Genomic DNA, 23,196 nt, shown 5'->3' with positions numbered 1-23,196 from the left:
AACTGTTCAAATCAATAAACATTGGACGTTTAATAATGTAATAGCTTCTATTTCGGTTAAAGGCTAGCGTTTTTTTTTGTTGATATTTTAAAGTTTAACGGTTGTGTCTAGCATATGTGTTGAGCTAGGACTCCCTACTATAGCACAGAAAGAAAAAATGAAACAGATTAAACCAATAACTTAATAAATAAACATAAATAAATTATCAAATAAAATAGTAAATATAATGAAATAATTAAACACATTAATAAATACATTAAATAGAACTGGGACTTTTTGTTTCGGAGGAGATAGAGTTTGAAAATATGGAGACAGACAGGTACTTATACTATAATATAGCCTTTTATATATCAGATGATTTAACTGCACAAGATACAAATCTGTTTGTGTATGAGGTACCGACCTTTGATTTGATCCACTATATGAGACTTCTGGTCGGAAGCTTCCTCATCTTCATTTTGGTAAGAACTCGAGTTAGACGTTTTTGGAAAGAAGAACAGCGGGATACTGATTACTATAGACAGCAGGCCAAAGAGAAGATAACCCATCCACCAGGCACCAATCCAACGGGGGTCATTCGGCCGTAAACCATTATCTATGTGAGATGAAAAATAACGGAAAGATTTAAAAAAAAAAAACGTAAGTAAGAGACAAGTGAAATAGTTTCTTGGCTAAAAATAAAAGACTAGTAAACAAATATGCTAACAAAGAACGGTAGTAGAAAAAACATATGAAAGGGTTTCCAGTGAGACTGTTTGGTCCCACTGTCAGGGTTGTCTCTTAGAATAATTACTTCTCCCTAAGAGCAGCACCTACTACTATTTATAGGCGGGGGAGTTCATGCCTGCATGGATAAATGACAATACTTCGTTCTTCAGTGCTAATTCCACAGAAGTTGAAATACCTGTAGCAATCACCATAACGTAATATTTTCTCTTGTGGATTAATGCCCTTTTGCTGACTGATGCGGCCATGCACAGACCAGTCAGCTATTAGGGCGTATTAATCCTATATGTCCCTTAAGGAACTAATTACCCCTGTCAGGAACTAGCCAGCATAGTAGCTCAGATCACCAAAGAAGACAGACCTCTCTCCTCTCACTCTCTGTCCACTGAATTCCCCAAGGCTGCGACTTTGCATGAACTAAATTAAACTAAATATAGCCTACATTTATTTTCTCAATTGTACTAAAGTTTTCTCATCAGGAACCATCCAGCAAATCTTCTTTCGATGTTAGTAGCATTTTTGAGTATAATATTCATTCATTCACGTTGTGCTTGTTTGGAGAGTAGCTTGTCGAATACAGGTAAGATTATATGTGCAAGCGATAATGATGATTGTGTGTTGTCCTTGATGGGTGTAAGCTATACATCCGAAGGAATTGTTGCAGACTTTTCCTATAGGTGTTAGCCTAATTTTCTTCAGCGATGTAAAGTGATCGTGATATGATTGTTCTGGAATAATGACTTCCCCTAAGAGCAGTGCTGCCGCTATTTTATAGCTGGGAGAGTTAATGTGTGCATTAGTAAATTACCATAATAATAGGTAAGTTTTTTTTAAGTAGAAAATTAGAACCAACCTTCCTCAATATGTGAATAATAAGAAGTGTGTTTGAAAAGTGACTTGACTGAAAAGTGAACTAAAAACAAAAGAGAGATAAACGTATTGTGTTATAATCTAATATGATGTATTGAGAGTTCATGACTGTAATCTTGTTATAGCTTTGGATTTATGCTTCCCCCTTTGGGTGAAACAAAGGCTCTTATTGGCTAATCAATCGTAGGAGAACAGAAAATGTTAGACGGTTTGTGATTGGTTAGCATAGCTACCCAGAAAAGAAAAATGAACAGGGAAAGATTATAGTAACATTTAAAGATGCCGATCGGCTTATTATTGTTTGGTGAATTAATGTAATAAATTAGTATTGCAAAATATGTCGTTCATAATCATCAAATTCCTACCAATTAGATAAAATATAAGATGGCGATACATGGGTCAGCATGTGGCCACTAAGAAGCCATTTGTGACCAACCAATGTAAATAACTACTACTACTACTACTACTACTACTACTACTACTACTACTGTAACAATTTCACGGACAACACAATCAATGAAGGTAAGTACATGTGTGTTATAATTTGATCAAGAAACACAAATTGATTAATAAAAGTCATTTTTTTTTTAATATTGTTGCGTCGTCTAGTGTATAATCATGTTTAGCTTATGCGAACAAAACTCATGCACGCAACAATGGAGACTTGTTGCAGTTTAGAAGGTTTTATTGGGGAGAGAAGTTCGTGCATGGGGCGAGGAGGGGGAAGACCAAAATAGGCTAACTTTTTTTCTTTCTTACTTAATTCTCTTCCTTAAAAATAGTTGACGAACAGACACGCCTCAAAGAAATATTCACTTATTCATCTTGTCTGGTTGTTTTGTCGCCTCCAACCGCCTTGAAACTTTGTCACGTCCTGAGCATATGATGTAGTTTCCATCTAATAATTCGGCACCTGCTCTTCTAGCTTGTTTTGTCTCGGGAGCTAAACTTTGACGTATAGCAACTATTACGGCCGCTACATCAGGTTTGCATGTGGTGCGAACACACAGACACACAACAAGCCACGTGCTTGTAGCGCACAAACATATTGCCTTGTTGATTTGACATCTGCCACGACAGGCATCAAAGTAACTTCCCATTGACCTTTCACTTCCGTTTATTTCTTTCTTTCTTCTTTCTCTTTGCGACCCGGACACACGACCGAGACAATGCGGTTTTTTTTTTCTCAGTCGTTCTTTGCACATGTCCAAATATGAATCCTAATGCAACAACTTGTATGCAAAAACTATTTTATCTGAGGCAAGATTAATTTTATTTTACCATGCTAATTAATGGACTGTAACATCCAATTGATTATCTCAGAACGACGACTAATGAACATTTCAAAAATATTCCTACACACACACACACACACACACACACACACACACACACACACACACACACACACACACACACACACACACACACACTTATTGTTTTCCTATTGATCATAATAAATTTTCTGTTTGTATATACGTAATTCAGTCCTTTGCTGTCTTATTTTAATATTGGAGCTGAGGACACGCATATTTATCCTCTACAGACCTTTCTTGCCTCACGTAAGCTAGTTGCACTGAGTCTATTTCTGTTTGCCGCCATGTTGTCATGACATGTACTTAATGTAATACTCCCGAAATACATACTAGTTAACAAAACTTACTGACATAGGGTCCCAATGAATAATTGTTGTGGTTTAAATCTTGAAAGAAAAACGTGAAAGCTTAGAAACAGTGATGAAATATATATATGTGTGTACAAAAAATAGAGAAACGTACATTGATTGAGTGGAACTCAAACAACTGAAAAGACAAAGTAAGGTTACAACCCACTACCACTGAGTCTTTAGTTCAAACAACTTGATAGCAGAAACTGGTTAGCGGAAGTGACGTCAAGGAATAATTCATTGTCAGAATCTGTAGGGGTGCCATCCCAACAACAACAACAATATTAATAATAATAACAGTAGTCACAACAACAACAATAATAATAAATAATAACAATAATAATAATAATAATAATAATAATAATAATAATAATAACAACAATAATAATAAATAATAATAATAATAATAATAACAATAAGAATAAGAATAATAACAATAAATAATAATAACAATAATAATAATAATAATAATAAATAATAATAATAACAACAATAATAATAATAAAACAATAATAAATAATGATAACAATAATAATAACAATAATAATAATAAATAAAATAACAATAAAAACATGAATAATAATAATAACAATGATAATAACTAATAATAATAATAAATAATAATAATAAATAATAATAATAGCATTAATAATAAATAATAATAATAACAATAATAATAAATAATAATAACAATAATAACAATAATAATAAATAATAATAACAATAATAATAATAATAATAATAATTATAATAACAATAATAATAAACAATAACAACAATAACAACAACAATAATAACAATAATAATAAATAATAATAATAACAATAATAATAACAATAATAATAATAATAATAATAATAATAATAACAATAATAATAAATAATAATAATAATAATAATAATAACAATAATAATAAATAATAATAATAATAATAACAATAAGAATAAGAATAATAACAATAAATAATAATAACAATAATAATAATAATAATAAATAATAATAACAATAATAATAATAATAACAATAATAATAATAATAAATAATAATAACGATAATAATAATAATAATAATAAATAACAATAATAACAATAATAATAAATAATAATAACAATAATAATAATAATAACAATTATAATAACAATAATAATAAACAATAACAACAATAACAACAACAATAATAACAATAATAATAAAAATAATAATAATAATAATAATAACAATAATAATAATAATAATAATAACAACAATAATAATAAATAATAATAATAATAATAACAATAAGAATAAGAATAATAACAATAAATAATAATAACAATAATAATAATAATAATAATAATAATAAATAATAATAACAACAATAATAATAATAAAACAATAATAAATAATGATAACAATAATAATAACAATAATAATAATAAATAAAATAACAATAAAAACATGAATAATAATAATAACAATGATAATAACTAATAATAATAATAAATAATAATAATAAATAATAATAATAGCATTAATAATAAATAATAATAATAACAATAATAATAAATAATAATAACAATAATAACAATAATAATAAATAATAATAACAATAATAATAATAATAATAATTATAATAACAATAATAATGAACAATAACAACAATAACAACAATAACAACAACAATAATAACAATAATAATAAATAATAATAATAACAATAATAATAACAACAGTAATAATAAAAACAATAATAATAATAACAATAATAATAATAATTAATAATAATAACAACAACAATAATAATAATAAATAATAATAACAATAATAATAATAACAATAATAATAATAATAACAATAAATAATAATAATAACAATAATAATAATCAGAATAAGAATAATAAATAATAATAACAATAATAATAAATAATAATAATAATAATAATAATAATAATAATAAAAACAATAATAATAATTATGATAACAATAATAATAAATAATATAAAATAATAAAAATAATAATAATAATAATAATAGTGATAATAATATTAATAATAATAATAGTAAATAATAATAACACTAATGATAATAACAATCATAATAATAATCACAATAATAATGATAAATAATAATAATAATAATAATAATAATAATAATAATAGTAATAACAATAACAATAATAATAATAATAATAATAATAATATTAATAATAATAATAATAATAATAATAGTAAATAATAATAACACTAATAATAATAACAATCATAATAATAATCACAATAATAATAATGATAAATAATAATAATAATAATAATAATACATATAACAATAACAATAATAATAATAATAAAAATAATAATAACAACAATAACAATAATAATAATAATAATAATAATAATTCTTATTTCGTTTATCAACGTTTCTCTGGAAAGGGATGGGTTTTATTTCTAGAGGATTTCCCTCAATCTCGGCTTCAAACCAGGAGCTTCAAAGATCAACACTATCCTCCACCCAGTGTCTACATCGGATGGCACCACATGAAAGAGTTATGAAGGGTCCGGGAGAACCGAGGAGAGAGAACACTAGTCAGACCCCCACTGGAAGTGTGTAAAGAGAACTGGGGCCTTGGGGAAGCTTTTTTTTTATATACAAACCTCAAGGAATACTAATGGCTGATCCTTACAAGAAATCAATGGTAAGTGGTTGTTAAGATAAGGTGAAACCAACTGTTGGTTATCAAGAGAAATGGAGATCACTAGAAATCTGAGGAGACTTGTTGTCATCTAGACTCCAGGGAATAACATAAGTTATTGCCAATGAGTGATCGCTGGTGATGGATTGAGTAAGTGAGTAATAATCATGTACATAATAATAATAATAATAATAATAATAATAATAATAATGATAATAATAATAATAATAATAATAATAATAATAATAATAATAAAAATAATAATAATAAAAATAATAATAATAAAAATAATAATAATAATAAAAATAATAATAATAATACATATAACAATAACAATAATAATAACAATAATAATAATAATAATAATAATAATAAAAATAATAATAATAATAAAAATAATAATAATAATAATAATAATAATAATAAAAATAATAATAATAATAAAAATAATAATAATAATACATATAACAATAACAATAATAATAACAATAATAATAATAATAATAATAATAAAAATAATAATAATAATAATAAAAATAATAATAATAATAATAATAATAATAATAATAATGATAATAATAATAATAATAATAATAATAATAATAAAAATAATAATAATAATAATAATAATAATAATAATGATAATAATAATAATAATAATAACAATAACAATAATAATAACAATAATAATAATAATAATAATAATAATAATAATAATGATAATAATAATAATAATAATAATGATAATAATAATAATAATAATAAAAATAATAATAATAATAATAATAATAAAAATAATAATAATAATGATAATAATAATAATAATAATAATAATAATGATAATAATAATAATAATAATAATGATAATAATAATAATAATAATAATAATACTAATAATAATAATAATAATAATAATAATAATAATAATAATGATAATAATAATAATAATAATAATGATGATAATAATTCTTATTTCGCTTATGAACGTCTCTCTGGAAAGGGATGGGATTCATTTCCAGAGGATTTCCCTTAATATCGGCTTCAAACCAGGAGCTTCAAAGATCAAGAGTTTTCCTAAGGATGTTGGTGGTACCTATAATTGCAGAGGTTTGAAGGCCGCCTAAAACATTGGGGATTTGTAGTTTTTTCAATTATCCTTCCAGACGACTTGATACTACTCCTAGTGTACCAACTACGACCGGGATTATTTGTGTTTTAACCCCGTGTATACACCTTATCTCCAAGGCCAATGGAGCATAATTGCTCCACTTCTCATTCTCCTTCTCTCTCACATTCCTGTCTCAGGGTACTAAAAAGTCTACAATCTGCCAGTTTTTTTAGACCTTGTCAATGACGACCAAATCCAGACGATTATGTTTCAATTGCTTGGTCGTTATGACACTTTTGTCCCACCATACCTCTACATTGCCATCCTCACTTGTTCTCACTTCATCAGGTACCTCCTCAAACCATTTTCAAGCACACTTCACCCCAACCTTCTTACACACCTCCCAATATATCCGGAGTCCCATGCGATCGTGTCTTTTGCAGTACTCTCTCTGTTCACATAATCAGCCTTGGTCTCACATACCTCCACTTCATTGGCCACAACCTTATATAATGACAATAATAATAATAATAATAATAATAATAATTACTACTACTACTACTACTAATACTACTAGTAATAATACGCTTATAATTAATAACGTTCAGAGGAAACATGAGTTGGAACAATTACATCGAGGGCATTGCCAGGGCCGCTGCAAGGAAGGTGGGCTCTCTCTACCGTGCTAGAAAACTACTAACACCCGAAAGTATCCTGTACCTCTATAAGGCAACCATTCGCCCATGTATGGAGTATTGCTGTCATATTTGGGCTGGTGCATCGGCTACTAGTCTCTTACTCCTTGACAAGGTTCAAAAGAGAGTCGCAAATCTGATAGGCCCTGAACTGGCATCTAAGCTTCAGCCTCTGTCCCATCAACGAAACGTTGCATCTCTCTGCCTGTTCTACAAGTATTTTAATGGTGAATGCTCTGACGAACTGCAAGCACTTGTGCCCCCACGATGTGAACACCCTCGACAAACCCGACAGGCTGCAAAATCCCACCCCCACACTGTAGAGATCCCTAGATGTAAAAGATCTTTCTACTCCAGTAGTTTCTTCCCCAGAACCGCTAGACTTTGGTATTCAATTCCAGATCCCTGCTTCCCCAACTGTACTGACGTGCAGAAGTTCAAGTGCAACGACATCTTGCTGGCCAAATCCCTACATAGTACCCCAGTAGTTGTTGCCCCTGATAGTAGCCCCTTACACCAAAGTGGCAATGTGCCTTGTTTGGGGTGAAAATGTAATAAAAAAAATAAATAAATAAAAATAATTGGAAAATGATCCCCAGTTTATAATAGAATTAGGCTTGGTCACGTGTAATGCTACCAATACTAATATCTTTTCCTGTATCAATTATAAGAAACTCCTTTGCAAGCACTGATTTTCATGGCTGAAAACACTTTTCCTGAGAGTCCAATCTTCAGCTAGACATCCGCAGGTCAGATGTCTTTCATGTTAGTCTCAAAGGAGTGCACTTGTGACTAGTCAGTAGAATGACTACGTATCATAACATCTGAGCCACCAAATGGTTTCAATAATGTTAACAATCAAGATTCATTTTATTGTCTTTGATTTTATTGCTTTCTATCTCCACCCCAATCCACCTTTTAAATCCATATAAATTTTTCTTTACAATCACACTGACATAGAGATTAAAAATCAAAGAAGAGCTGGCGTCAATGTTTATTCTTGATAAGAATCATGAAAATCTTTAAATTCACTTGATAACTAATTTAACTACACACCACGCTTTTCATATTCAAAATTCCAAGTTTTTTCACACTTTTACGAACTCTTGTAACTTGTCAAGGCCAAGGAACCGGACAAAGTTCTACCGGAGAAAATCCCATTAGACAAAAGCTAACCGGACAAAATCCCACTGGACAAAAGCTATCTGAATGAAATCCAATTAAACAAAAACCAATCGTACAAAAGCTCACCATATCAAAAGATTTTCTCATTTTATTTTTAATCAATAATATTTATCAGTAATTTTTTGACAAAACTGTTTTATTTCATTTTAAACATTTTTCAGAATCTTGTCAATCAATTGCATATAGTTAAAGGTCACTAAGAGAATTCATGCAAAGTTTAATTTTTTTTTTTACAGTAAAATAACTTTTCATCCTATTTTGATGTTATTATGACCTATATAATTTAGTTTTACTGATAATTAAAAAAAAAAATTATCATTCTATCATTAGTACCAGTAATGGAAAATTAAGTTAAAAAACAAACAAACCCTAAAGAATCGTTTTTTGGAATTGGAAATTAGCCTCGAATTATTCCGATTTTCATATTAGTTTCAATACTCCCAAAAGTTCCTTCTCTTTTCGATTCCCGATTCCGATTCTGATTAATTGTCCCCGACATTAACATTTACACGATAGAATTACATTTATGAACAATCACACACTTTAAAGATCTCAGAAGAGACGTTATGAGTCGATGGAAAAGCGATTCCAAACTGGTTTCATAATATTGTTTCTTTTTTTCTTGTTCTTCGTTAAGTGAATTGGAAACGCTTCAAAATAACGCACTAAAAAAATCATTAAATACGAAGGCAATTAAAATGTAATTAGAAAGCTAGCCAAATTTCAAATACGCCATCATTAAAACGTTTTTTTAAAAATATACCATCTTTGAAATCTAGTGGGCAAGGACCTTTTCAACTTCCTACTTCTTCTTTCTCACACAAGATATGTTACGAGTCTATCACTGCTCTATCATTGCTTTTATGGTAGGTGCTCGACTGAGCTTCAATCTATGTTCCCTTCCACTTGCAAAACTTTCACAACAAATACTTGTCAAATTACAACAATCATCTACAATTTTCCCCACTCTCTATCGGTGCCTAAAACTAAACGAAAATTCTATGAGCAGAGTTTGTTTCCTAAAACAGTCCGTCCGTGAAACACAATACTGTGGGACTGCTTTCCAGTTAACTATAGCATGGTCGTTTTCAAGTCTAATGTAAATAAGTTTTTGTGAAGGTGTCCTCTTATATAATTAGACCTCACCCAAGTCATATGATTACTGATCATCATGGTGCTGTGTCACCGTTTATCTAATACTAATTAACCCTTGTCCTAGGTTAGCCTTGATAAACGTTGAAACCCCAAGTAAAAAGATAAATAATTTGATTATAAAATTATAAAAACTATTATAAAATTATTACATTATCAAAAGATAAATAATTAATTAAATCCTTACATTATTCGTAGACATTTATGCTGATGACACTACCATCTATGGTAGCACATCTAAGACAGTAAACGACCAAGTTCTCTCCGATTCTCTCTCCTCTGATCTTGAGCACGTGGTACAATGGGGAAAGGAGTGGCTGGTTACTTTTAATGCATCTAAAACTAAGCTTCTATCTTTACATCATCAACGTTCTGATCCCCATCTGGCATCAATTGAAATGAATGGCTCTCGTCTTGGGGAGGCCTCATGTTTTGACAAGCTTCTGGGCCTGACCTTTACTCCTGATCTGAAATAGAACACGTACATCAAATCTGTTGCCAAGGTCGCTGGATAAATGGTGGGATCCTTCTATAGATTCAGTAGATATCTCACTGCTGATGCAATTCTCTATCTATATAAGAGTCAGGTACGTCCAAGGATGGAGTACTGCTGCCACATCTGGGCAGGAGCTGCTAGAAAGGACTTGTCCTGCCTTGATAGGGTTCAAAATAGACTTTGTAGTCTCGTAGGAGATGTCCTTTTCTCTTCGCTGCAACCTCTATCTCACAGAAGAAATGTTGCGAGTTTGTCTCTGCTTTATCGTTATTTTCATGGAAAGTGTTCGACTGAGCTTCAATCTATGGTCCCCCCTCGCCAAATTTTCACAAGAAACACTCGTCTAGCTGAAAACACTATCAATAATTCCCCCCCCACTCTTTATCTGTGTCTAAACCTAAACATAGATTCCATGAACAAAGCTTCTTTCTTAGAACTGCACGGCTGTGGAATTGTCTTCCGTTTTCCTGCTTTCCAGCTGACTACAATATGGTTGTCTTCAAGTCCAATGTAAGCAAGTTCTTGATGAGCCGTTCCACTTAAGTTAACAAATTTACCGAATTTCCATTACTAACGATTACTATAGTGTCCAATTGGCTACTGTACACTCTTAACCTTTATCCTCGAGTGGTATCTGGGCCTTGATAAGTGGTGATGCCTATGTAAAAAAGAAAAAAAAAAAAGAAAAAAGTGGAACCTTTTAAATCAACAGGTATTTTACTGAATACTCCACTCATGAGGAATGCAATGGCAGGTCCAAAGATTGCCGCTGAAGTGATGATACCTAAAAAGAAAGGTAATGACAGAGTTAACGTTAGCGATAGTTCAAATGACGTCAATAATTTATATCACATAGAAATATGAAAATTATATATTTGTGAAGAAAATAAAAACAAAATTACTTAATATTTCAAGATGCACGCAGAAGAGATTTTGTTCATCGCTTTCTCTGTCATACTTACATTTTTAATATCATTTTCAATTGTGTGTCATGCTTAAGTTTTAAATAGAATTTTCTTTAGTCATACTAATGTTTGAAATTGCATTTTCTGTGGTCTGTCATGCTTAAGTTTAAATAGTATTTTCATTGCTCTGTCACACTTAAGTTTGAAATGGCATTTTCTTTAGTCTGTCATGTTTAAAGATGAAATAGTATTTTGTATAGTCTGTCATACTTAAGTTTGGTATAGTATTTTTGTTAGTTTGTCATGCTTAAGTTTGGAATAGCATTTTTGTTGGTTTGCAATGCTTAAGTTTGGAATAGTATTTTCGTTAGTCTGTCACGCTCAATTTTGAAGTAGTATTTTCTTTGGGCTGTCATACTTAAAAAGAGAATAGTATTTTATATAGTCTGTCATGCTTAAGTTTCAAGTGGCATTTTTTGGAATAGCATTTTTTAGACTCCCATGCTTAAAATTAAAATATCATTTCCACTGAGCATGATCAAATAGTATGTGGAGCATAAAGTTTTATAAACAAATACATCAGTGTTATCAAATGATGGAATACATTTTTCCATTGATTCTGTTTATTGAATAAACCAGTATTATACAAGTGTATTATTTATTAAGTACTATACAGTTTTATAATTTATTGAGTACAATACGTATATGAAATTTATTAAGTACCATGCATGTGTACAATTTATTAAGTACCAGCAATGTGTATTATTTATTAAGTACCATAAATGTACATTATTTAAGTACCATTCATTTGTATTATTTATTAAGTACTATTCATTTGTATTATTTATTAAATACCATTCATTTGTATTATTTATTAAGTACTATTAATTTGTATTATTTATTAACTACCATTCATTTGTATTATTTATAAAGTACCATTCATTTGTATTATTTATTAAATACCATTCATTTGTATTATTTATAAAGTACCATTCATTTGTATTATTTATTAAATACCATTCATTTGTATTATTTATAAAGTACCATTCATTTGTATTATTTATTAAATACCATTCATTTGTATTATTTATTAAGTACCATTCATTTGTATTATTTATTAAGTACCATTCATTTGTATTATTTATTAAATACCATTCATTTGTATTATTTATAAAGTACCATTCATTTGTATTATTTATTAAGTACCATTTATTTGTATTATTTATTAAGTACCATTCATTTGTATTATTTATTAAGTAATATTCATTTGTATTATTTATTAAATACCATTCATTTGTATTATTTATTAAGTACAATTTATTTGTATTATTTATTAAGTAAAATTCATTTGTATTATTTATTAAGTAAAATTCATTTGTATTATTTATTAAGTAGCATTCATTTGTATTATTTATTAAGTACTATTCATTTATATTATTTATAAAGTTAAATCCATTTGTATTATATATTAAGTACTATTCATTTGTATTATTTGTTAAGTACCATTCATTTGTATTATTTATTAAGTACTATTCATTTATATTATTTATAAAGTACTATTCATTTGTATTATTTATAAAGTTAAATCCATTTGTATTATATATTAAGTACTATTCATTTGTATTATTTGTTAAGTACCATTCATTTGTATTATTTATTAAGTACTATTCATTTGTATTATTTATAAAGTAAAATTCATTTGTATTATTTATTAAGTAATATTCATTTGTATTATTTATTAAGTACCATACATTTGTATTATTTATTAAGTACAATTTATTTGTATTATTTATTAAGTACTATTCATTTGTATTATTTATAAAGTACCATTCATTTGTATTATTTATTAAGTACCATTCATTTGTATTATTTATTAAGTACTATTCATTTATATTATTTATAAAGTTAAATCCATTTGTATTATATATTAAGTACTATTCATTTGTATTATTTGTTAAGTACCATTCATTTGTATTATTTATTAAGTACTATTCATTTGTATTATTTATAAAGTAAAATTCATTTGTATTATTTATTAAGTAATATTCATTTGTATTATTTATTAAGTACCATACATTTGTATTATTTATTAAGTACAATTTATTTGTATTATTTATTAAGTACTATTCATTTGTATTATTTATAAAGTAAAATTTATTTGTATTATTTATTAAGTACTATTCATTTGTATTATTTATTAAGTACTATTCATTTGTATTATTTATAAAGTAAAATTCATTTGTATTATTTATTAAGTACCATTCATCTGTATTATTTATTAAATACCATTCATTTGTATTATTTATTAAATACCATTCATTTGTATTATTTATTAAATACAATTTATTAAGTACCATCAATGTGTATTATTTATTAAATACCATTCATTTGTATTATTTATTAAGTACCATTCATTTGTATTATTCATTAAGTACCATTCATTTGTATTATTCATTAAGTACCATTCATTTGTATTATTCATTAAGTACCATTCATTTGTATTATTCATTAAGTACCATTTATTTGTATTATTCATTAAGTACTATTCATTTGTATTATTCATTAAGTACCATTCATTTGTATTATTCATTAAGTACCATTCATTTGTATTATTTATTACTTACCCTACTTTTGTATTATTTACTTAGTACCATACATATATAAAATTTATTAAGTACCATAAATGTGTATTATTTTTAAGTACCATAAATGTGTATTATTTTTAAGTACCATTCATTTGTATTGTTTATTAAGTACCATTCATTTGTATTATTTATTAAGTACCACACGCTTGTATACTCTATTAAGTACCATAGATTTGTACAATTTATTAAGTACCATACATATATAAAATTTATTTAGTACCATACATTTTTCTTATTTATTAATTACCCTACATTTGTATTATTTATTAATTACCCTACATTTGTATTATTTATTAAGTACCATACACGTGTACAATGTATTAAGTACCATTCATTTCTATTATTTCTTAAGTACAAACGCTTGTATACTGTATTAAGTAACATACATTTGTACAATTTATTAAGTACCACACATATATAAAATTAATTTACTACCATACATTTGTATAATTTATTTAATACCATACATTTGTATTATTTATTAAATACCATACGTTTGTATTATTTATTAAGTACCATACATTTGTACAATTTATTAAGTACCATACATTTGTACAATTTATTAAGTACCATACATTTGTATTATTTGTTAAGTCCCATACATTGTTATTATTTAATAAGTCCCGTTCATTTGTATTATTTATAAATACCATACATTTTTATTATTTGTTAAGTACCATTCATTGTTATTATTTAATAAGTGCCATTCATTGTTATTATTCAATAAGTACCATTCATTGTTATTATTTAATAAGTACTATTCATTTGTATTATTTATTAAATACCATACATTTGTATAATTTATTAAGTACCATACATTTGCATACTTCGTGGGTACTATTATTATATATAAATAATTAAGTAGTATGCATTTATATAATTAATTAAATATCATATATATGTATACTTTATTAAGTAACATACATTTTTAGTATTTATTTCATACCATACATATGTATAATTAGTTAAGTACAATAAATATGTATAATTTGTAAGTGCGTAAATTTATATAATTTATAAAGTAGTATACAGTTATATAATTAAGTACTATACATATGTATAATTTATTAAGTGCCATACATGCGTATAATTAATTTAGTACTATACATGTTTATAACTTATTAAGTACTGTGCATTTGTAATATTTTATTAAGTACTATATATTTGTATCATTTATTAAGTACCATACAAATATGACCTATGAGTGCTACATAGATGAGCTTGAAAGTTAGATTTTCGAAAAGGATGCACGCCTGTGGAACTCTGTTCCGTCTGCCTGCTTCCCTCCGGACTACAACTTGGATGTCTTCAAGTCTAATGTTAACAAATTCCTAATGAACCACCCCCCTAATTAAACACTTCATAAAATCTCCTCACTAACGTGATGTACTTGCAATAACCCTTATCCCTGAGTGGCTTCCGGGCCTTGATAAGTGGTGATCACTGTGTAAAAAAAAAAAAAAAAAAAGGATGTGATAGGTTATGACAATCAAATGCTAGGAAAGTTCCTTATTTTTGTTAAAAGGGAAAAAGTGTGATGATTTTTTTCTTTTTAAATACCAGTGAAGAATATGTTATCGACAAATGCGGTGTATATAAATTCCGAGTGTATAAATATATAAATATAGTTTTTCAGGAGTTTACTGTGGCTCCATGTCGATATAGAAACAGAGGCACGGAGACAGATTATTGACATTGATTTACTTACCTATGTGGCCCTGTTCAGTGGGGCATTAGAATACGCTGACTGCCCCCCCCCCCTGCAGAGGGTAAAAGTCCCTCAATGGGGGTCCTGGATATGACCTTAAACTATATCCAGTGGTGAGGCCCCAGCGTGTGGGCTTTGGGGAGTGTGGAGCCACCCTTTAATTACCATTGCTCCCAGGTCCACTCTGACCCGGAGTGGTAGTACCTGTTAGGGTCCCAACTATGGGTTAAATAGAAACCGACGTGAAAACAACAAATATATTCTATTAAAAAATTTTTTCTTCAAAATCTTTGGATTCGGCATTAAATAATCCGAAAAGGGTTGATATGCTGTAAAACAAAAACAACCAACCAACCAACCAACCAACCAATCAACTTACCTATGTACATTCCGGTTTTGTTTTTATCTGCAAGGTTATTGTCGATATAAGACGTAATCAACGAGGTGCGTGGGGACTTTGCGACACCTTGTAGCAGCATCCCGACCATGAATATAACGAAGGCACTTCTTGTTCGACTCGCCTGGTTCTGCACACCCTTCTCGCTGCATTCGAGGGAATCATTTTTTAATCGTTTAACCCCATTAACCGTTTCGTTGCACAGCAGGTAATCCACGGTTTTTTGAAAAGTTACCGATGTCGTGTCTTTGGTGAGACTGACCTGGTCATCGGGTGCGTAGTCGAGGAAGAACGTCAAGCAGCAGGCGATTCCCGACACTCCGAAGAGAAACGTCGAGTTGCCCAGGCATCGCGGGATATGACTCTTGCTCGCGAAGTGACTTACGAACAGGACGGTGACCAGAAAGCCGATGTCGTTTCCGCTCATGATGATCCCGACTTGGGAGCTGCTGAAGCCGAACTGTTTCTCGACGGAAGTGATCTGCGAGCTGAGGTAGACGTTTAACGTCTGCGTAATCAAAGCCGCCATGCTGTAGCAGGCCGTGAAACAAGCAAGATTCGCACAGGTCTGCATCAACTTTGGCTTGCATGTACCAATTCCACATTCGCCTGTTTCTTGCCACTCTTTTGGTGCTGACGCTGGCGATGGGGATAGTTGTGTGAGTGTGGCATTCGGTGGAGGAAGTGCTGATTCTTCCGGATCGTTTTCGTATGCCATGTTTACGTGCTGTTCAATTGGCTTTATCAGATACACACTTCGCTTGTTTCTGGATGAACTGCACGGGTGCGGCTGGTCATTATACGACGAAGACATCTAAAAAAATTAAAAAAAAAAAAAGAAGATATTCAGATATGTAATCTAGAGTAATATAAAGTTATAACGATCATATCGATTTACCGATCCAAGCAACTTCCGGTTTTGAAACTCCAGAGATTTAAACGGTTTTACTTAATTTGCATATCCCGACGAAATGTAACTCATCGCTTAAGGATATTCGGAAATTATTACCTTTTTCTTTTTGAAATATGTCTATTTACAGATTTACAAAAAAAACATACACATGTTTATTTACATCATTTCTTCTAATACATATATTTATTTACTTGAAAATATTTACAGAAATAATTATACGGAAAGTAAAATATGATTTCGGTAAAAAGTAAGTAAATGTAAAAGAAAAATAATGCTTAAATAAACGAAAAAAAATAATGAATGTTTGAATAAATGAAAAAGACAATGAAATGCTTAAATGAATGAAAATCAAAATGAATGTTTATATGAATGAAAGAGAAAATGAATATTAATATAAATACAAAAGATAATGAACGTTTATATAAATGAAAATAAGATGTATGTTTATATAAATGAAAAAGGAAAGGAATGTTTAAATAAAAAGAAAAAATGAATGTTTAAATAAATAAAAAGAAAATGAATGTTTAAATAAATGAAAAGATATGAATGTTTAAATAAATGTTAATATGAATATATGTTTAAATGAATGAAAAAGAAAATAAATATTAAAATGAATGTAAATATAACGAATGTTTAAATAAATAAAAAAGAAAGTAAAAGTTAAAAAAATATAGAAGAAAATGAATGCTTGAATAAATGAAAAAGAAAATGAATGTTTGTTATATTATTATTATTATTATTATTATTATTATTATTATTATTATTACTATTATTGTTGTTAGTTGTTGTTATATTCGTTGTTATCTTTCTTGTTGTTATTGTTCGTTTTGTTGTTAGGACTTTTTAAAAGTGTGAGTCTTATTAGGAGATTTGTTGTGTCTTAGAGAGAGAGAGAGAGAGAGAGAGAGAGAGAGAGAGAGAGAGAGAGAGAGAGAGATTGTTCGTGTTATAAAAAAATTCATATATATTAAATGTTAATACTTAGAAGTGTAGAAGCTCTTAGAGTGAGGAGACAGTCTTCAGACAGTCTTAGTGTTCACATTGTAGATATGAGATGTCGAGACGTGTATGTAAAGACATTTTAAAACACATGATATACAAGACATACAATAACAATTTTCACTTTACCTTTTGGTAGAATTACAACACAAAGACGACGTTTATAAAAACACATGATGGGTTTATTTCTTCTCCCGACCGGTCGTGGTTTTCTGAGTCAAGAATTCAAAGCTTCACATTCTAAGTTTCAAAAGTGACCGTCTCGCTTCTAGACGTTCGAAAACCCATGTCTGGACTGTCGTCTGTCGTCCTCAGACTCTCTCAGACTCTCTCTCATTTTTTCTGCTGAACTCTAAAGTTTCTAACTATATCGAGAACTTCCCATTTTCCATGACGTCATACACATGTTAAAACATGTGTCTTCTTTCACGTGTTCTGGAAATGCGTGTCCAAAACTTTTTCCTTTGTTTACAAAAGGAATGTTAACCTACATTCCCACATTTCCTACATATGCACACTTTTTAATATATACATTTGCACATAAACGTATAAACAGTACATAGAACCCGATCAAAGCCGAGCTGAACTAGAGTATCTATAAAAATGAAATTGTCTATGTGTGTATCTGTCAGTATGTGCACATTTTCCTACCAATGTACTCCGTCAATTTTCTGTTTACAGACTTGAGATATTACATAGGGGGATATTGAGATTTGGAAAATCTTTTTAATCGGTTTTCGACCAGAAATTTGGCTGTCAAGGAGTCAAAGTTCAACGATTTGACTTTTGAAAACTCTACCAAACTCCGTCAATTTTGAAATTTTAGATGTAGGTTACTTGGACATGGATCAAACTTTGTAATTTTATTTGAGCCCGAAACAGTAAATGTTAAGGGGTCAAAATTTGGGTTAAAGTTAAGAAAATTGTAACTTCTGCGGTGTCTATTAAATTATTCAGCCAATTTTTGGTCTAAACATTTGAAATTTTACATAAAGTGTATTCAGACAGAGGGCAAGCTTTTTAATCGGTTTTTAGCCGAAAATTTGGCTTCCAAGCAGTAAAAGTTAAAAAGATTTGACCTTTGCAGTCTCTAACAAACTACTAAGCCAATTTTGGGGCTAAACATTTGAAATTTTATATAAATGGTATTCAGACATGCAGAAAGCTTTTTAATCGAAAATTTTGCTGCCAAGCCGTCAAATTTTAAACAGTTGACCTTTGCATACTCTATCAAACTTCTCTGCCAATTTTGGGTCTAAAAAACTTGAAATTTTAGATGTAGATTACCTGGACATGAGTCCACATTTTTAATATATATATATACATATGCACATAAAGTTAAGTACATAGAATTCGAGTAAAGACCGGCCGAACTGCTAGTGTAAAATAATATGAATGTTTAATTAAATATTAGTATATAAACTATTAGTAAATTAAGAAACAATCTAACAGTACAGGAAAAAATGTAAAGAATTAGTTTCGTATTTTCAACGGATGTAAACCGTCTTTAGATATAACCTAGTTTAGAAATTACAGAAAAAAATTAGATAAACAAAATAATAGTAAGGATAATAATAAATAATTTCTCTGTAGAATTAAATTCTTTTTCAAAACACTTTAATTCATACGTTTGATAAAACTTGTCTAGCTTTACAACACGAACAAAGATGGCTACCGGAAGAAACACACGGCGTTGAGTCTTCTATGATCTTTTATCTTCTTGCAGTAATATAGCGTCTTGCATTTTTTCTATCTAAGCAAAGAATTTCTAATTTTTCTGAAGAGTATATGCACGAAAAGAAACATTATTGACATAATAATAACCGCACCGGAATTTTAACATGTAAGAAGAGCTGTTTTGCATTAAAAATATAATTATTTGGACCTTGGAATGTAACTATACTGTCATTCTTTTATATATGCTCTGCTGTTGTATTTAACATACATTGAGATTCTAAACAAAAAGGATTGGTATGCACAAAAAGTAAAATATATTTCAAAAAGCATATTTTATCAAAACAACATATATATATATATATATATATATATATATATATATATATATATATATACTGCGTGTCAAATTATTAAGGAGATAACATTTTTTACCAGTTTTAGAAACTTACCCGTAGTTTCGTATCGAAAGCTTCGGAAACGTTGGCAATGCTGAGCTGTGCGCACTGTGAAATTTTCAGACTGTTCCGCGCAATGTAAAGTATATTGCTGAATCCACAGTATTTGAGGTGTGTCAAATTATTAACAAGGCAGTTTGTTTCGTCAATAAAATAAGTCATAAACGTAGTTTGATTAGTTCTGAAAAGCTAGCAAAAGGTAAAACTACTATCGAAATATCGAAAATGATAGGAAGGTATCATCAAACTGTGAAGAATCCTACAAAGGTACGTAAGAGAGTTGATGAAGGTAAATTTAGAGTTGTTTCACGCCGTTCTCTACTCCAAATTAAACGTGGAGTCGTTAAGACAAGTCGAGAAGTTTTTGACCAAGCCGGATTGAAGAATTTCTCAAAAAGTACTCGATGTCGCACAGTCTGTTCAGCCTATGGCAAAGCCTCCATTAAAGCAACATCACATACAAAACCTATTGAAATTGGCAGAGGACAACATGAAAATGGATTTTTCCAAAGTTTTGTTTGCGGATGAAGTGCGTGTCACTCTTGATGGCCCAGGTGGCTAGATCAAAGGATGGGTCCTAGATGGACGACATCGTCATCAGTGTTTAAGACGCTAACAAGGTTGTGATGGGATAATGATTTGGGCTGGAATTATCGGAGGTACTTTAGTTAGCCCATAGAGAGTCCCAGAAGGCGTAAAAGTGACGTCAAATTCAAATGCTTACGTAGCTTTTCTGAAGGAGCACTTTGAACCATGGCTGAAGAAGCAAAAGTTGACGTTCAGAAGAACCATTATTTTTATGCAGGATAATGCTCCCTTGCATGCAGCAAACAAAAGCAAAGAGTGTTTGCAGCAACTGGGGTTCTCTGGGCTACGGAAGATGGAGTGCCCTGCAAATTCACCAGATTTGAACCCAATTGAGAACCTTTGGAGTATCATGAAGCGACGTCTCTACGCAAATGGGCGCCAATTTAATAGCAAAGATGAGTTGTGGGATGCTCTCCAAGAGGTATCGCGAGGAATAAGGAAAACACAAATTTGACTAATTCTGTGGACCAACCTCTTTTAAAAGTCATTCATAACCCCCCCCTGCATATCTCCTACTAATTATGTCAACGGAAAAATTGCTGCATAGTTATTGTGCTCCAAGCATTTTTCCTAGTTCATTTAATGTTTGAAAATTATTTCAATAAACAAGTTATGGGTATATTGTGCTTTTTCTCAACCTCGTAAATAACTTGACACACTGAAATCAACAGATATTCCTATCTTCTGCCATAGTTTCGCTAATACTGCTTTAAATACTTTTATTTTCTGACTGGGGTAGCTGAATAGTATTGTAAGCAGTTTCTCAAAGTTTCATGGATTTTTATTCACCCGTTCCTTAAATATTAAAATTGCTTATAATTGTATACGCAGTGTGTGTATATATATATATATATATATATATATATATATATATATGTATGTATGTATGTATGTGTGTGTGTGTGTGTGAAATTATATACCCATAAGAAAAACCCTACGCAAGTTAATGTACGTTTTGATGATGTAAACCGTTTCATCAGGGGGTTCAACACTCTGATTGGTGAACCCCTGATGAGAAGATTTACATCGTCGAAACGTAGGTTAATCCACAGAGGGGTTTTTCTCGTATTTCAATTCAATTATAAAAGCTGTGCATATATATATATATATATATATATATATATATATATATATATATATATATATATTCACAGACCTACTGTGTTACAGCTTTTCGGTATGGATAGGTAGGCAAGTCGAAACTAGGCCGTCTAGTGGGCGCTTCTAAGTATTCAGCTGTCAATAAACAAAATTTGAATGCTTATATAAAAATTCATTTGTTCAAGCTCATCAATAAGAACTTTGCAGTATGTATATAACTTGATATATGCAGCAGCATTCACCCTAAGCGAGTTGAACTGGCTTCCGCCAAGGAAGAACGACGAAACTACATGAAAATTTGTAGGCTTTTTGAAGATTAAAATACTATTCTATGGTTAACATTTAATGAGAATTAGTAGAAAAGAACCTACATAATCAAACTAATCAAATATGTCCAAATATACCTACACTTGTATATATATATATAGCATCCTGCAGGCCAACTTCAGTTTTGCTGTCTCGGTTGTCTCCCCTTTTGCTTTGTATTACAACTAATATATATATATGACTACTAATCACAAATTAATATACGAAAGTATAATTTACGCGTAAACTTTAAGTATTTACTTCAACAGTGCGCAATACATAGGTAGAGCTTGGTAGTAAATTATAAAATATATATAGCAATTAAGCTACACAGAATATTCCGCGTTTCATCCACGCTAGGATTCGTCAGGCATGGATGAAACGCGGAATATTCTGTGTAGCTTAATTGCCATATATATTTTATAATTCTCTCTCTCTCCCTCTCTCTATCTCTCTCTCTCCCTATATATATATATATATATATATATATATATATATATATATATATATATATATATGCGAAGAGCTTTTCATATGTATTCGTTAGTGCATGGGTATGAGAGCATATGTTCGAGCGTGGTGTGTTCGCATACATATATAAATACATGTATATAAATACATGTATATAAATACATGCATATATATATATATATACACATATGTATGCATATATATTTGCATGTGTGTGTGTGTGTGTGCGTGTGTGTGTTTGTATGTTGTCGTGTTTCATTCGGAAATACCAGGTGCTGCATGTGCTCTCGGCTTATCTTGGCGTTTTTTTTAAAAATCGTCTTGATTTCTTATTGCCAGCAGGATCAGGTAGTGCCGACTCAAGAGATGTGCAGTTAGTATTGCGCAGCTCTTGCTTCAAAATTGCACGTGCAACCACCATACAGGAACTGTAACGGAGGTCATGACTATTGCCTTGTTTACAGGA

At 29.5% G+C, this 23,196-nt stretch overlaps 1 protein-coding gene across 5 annotated transcripts in view; it reads right to left on the bottom strand.

Moving 5' to 3' along the window:
* LOC145239747 (solute carrier organic anion transporter family member 2A1-like) overlaps nt 1-23,196 on the bottom strand; it is a 136,648-nt gene that overhangs the window by 48,688 nt on the left and 64,764 nt on the right. For 4 of the 5 annotated variants that reach the window (XM_080103149.1, XM_080103148.1, XM_080103150.1 and 1 more), the window contains exons 2-4: nt 16,203-17,034; nt 11,263-11,349; nt 404-595 (exon numbers count right to left, since the gene is read on the bottom strand). In XM_080103149.1, the coding sequence (XP_079959275.1) occupies nt 404-595; nt 11,263-11,349; nt 16,203-17,034 (1,111 nt within the window). Of the gene's footprint in view, nt 1-403; nt 596-11,262; nt 11,350-16,202; nt 17,035-20,258; nt 20,454-23,196 lie in introns of all 5 variants that reach the window. The other variant, XM_080103151.1, reaches the window with a different exon arrangement.

This window comes from Euprymna scolopes, chromosome 19, assembly GCF_053919585.1.
Source record: "Euprymna scolopes isolate OS-2025 chromosome 19, ASM5391958v1, whole genome shotgun sequence".
In the NCBI taxonomy this organism is placed as follows: domain Eukaryota; kingdom Metazoa; phylum Mollusca; class Cephalopoda; order Sepiida; family Sepiolidae; genus Euprymna; species Euprymna scolopes.
Note: the sequence above shows the minus strand (reverse complement) of the source record. Positions and strands in the feature narration are given on the sequence as shown.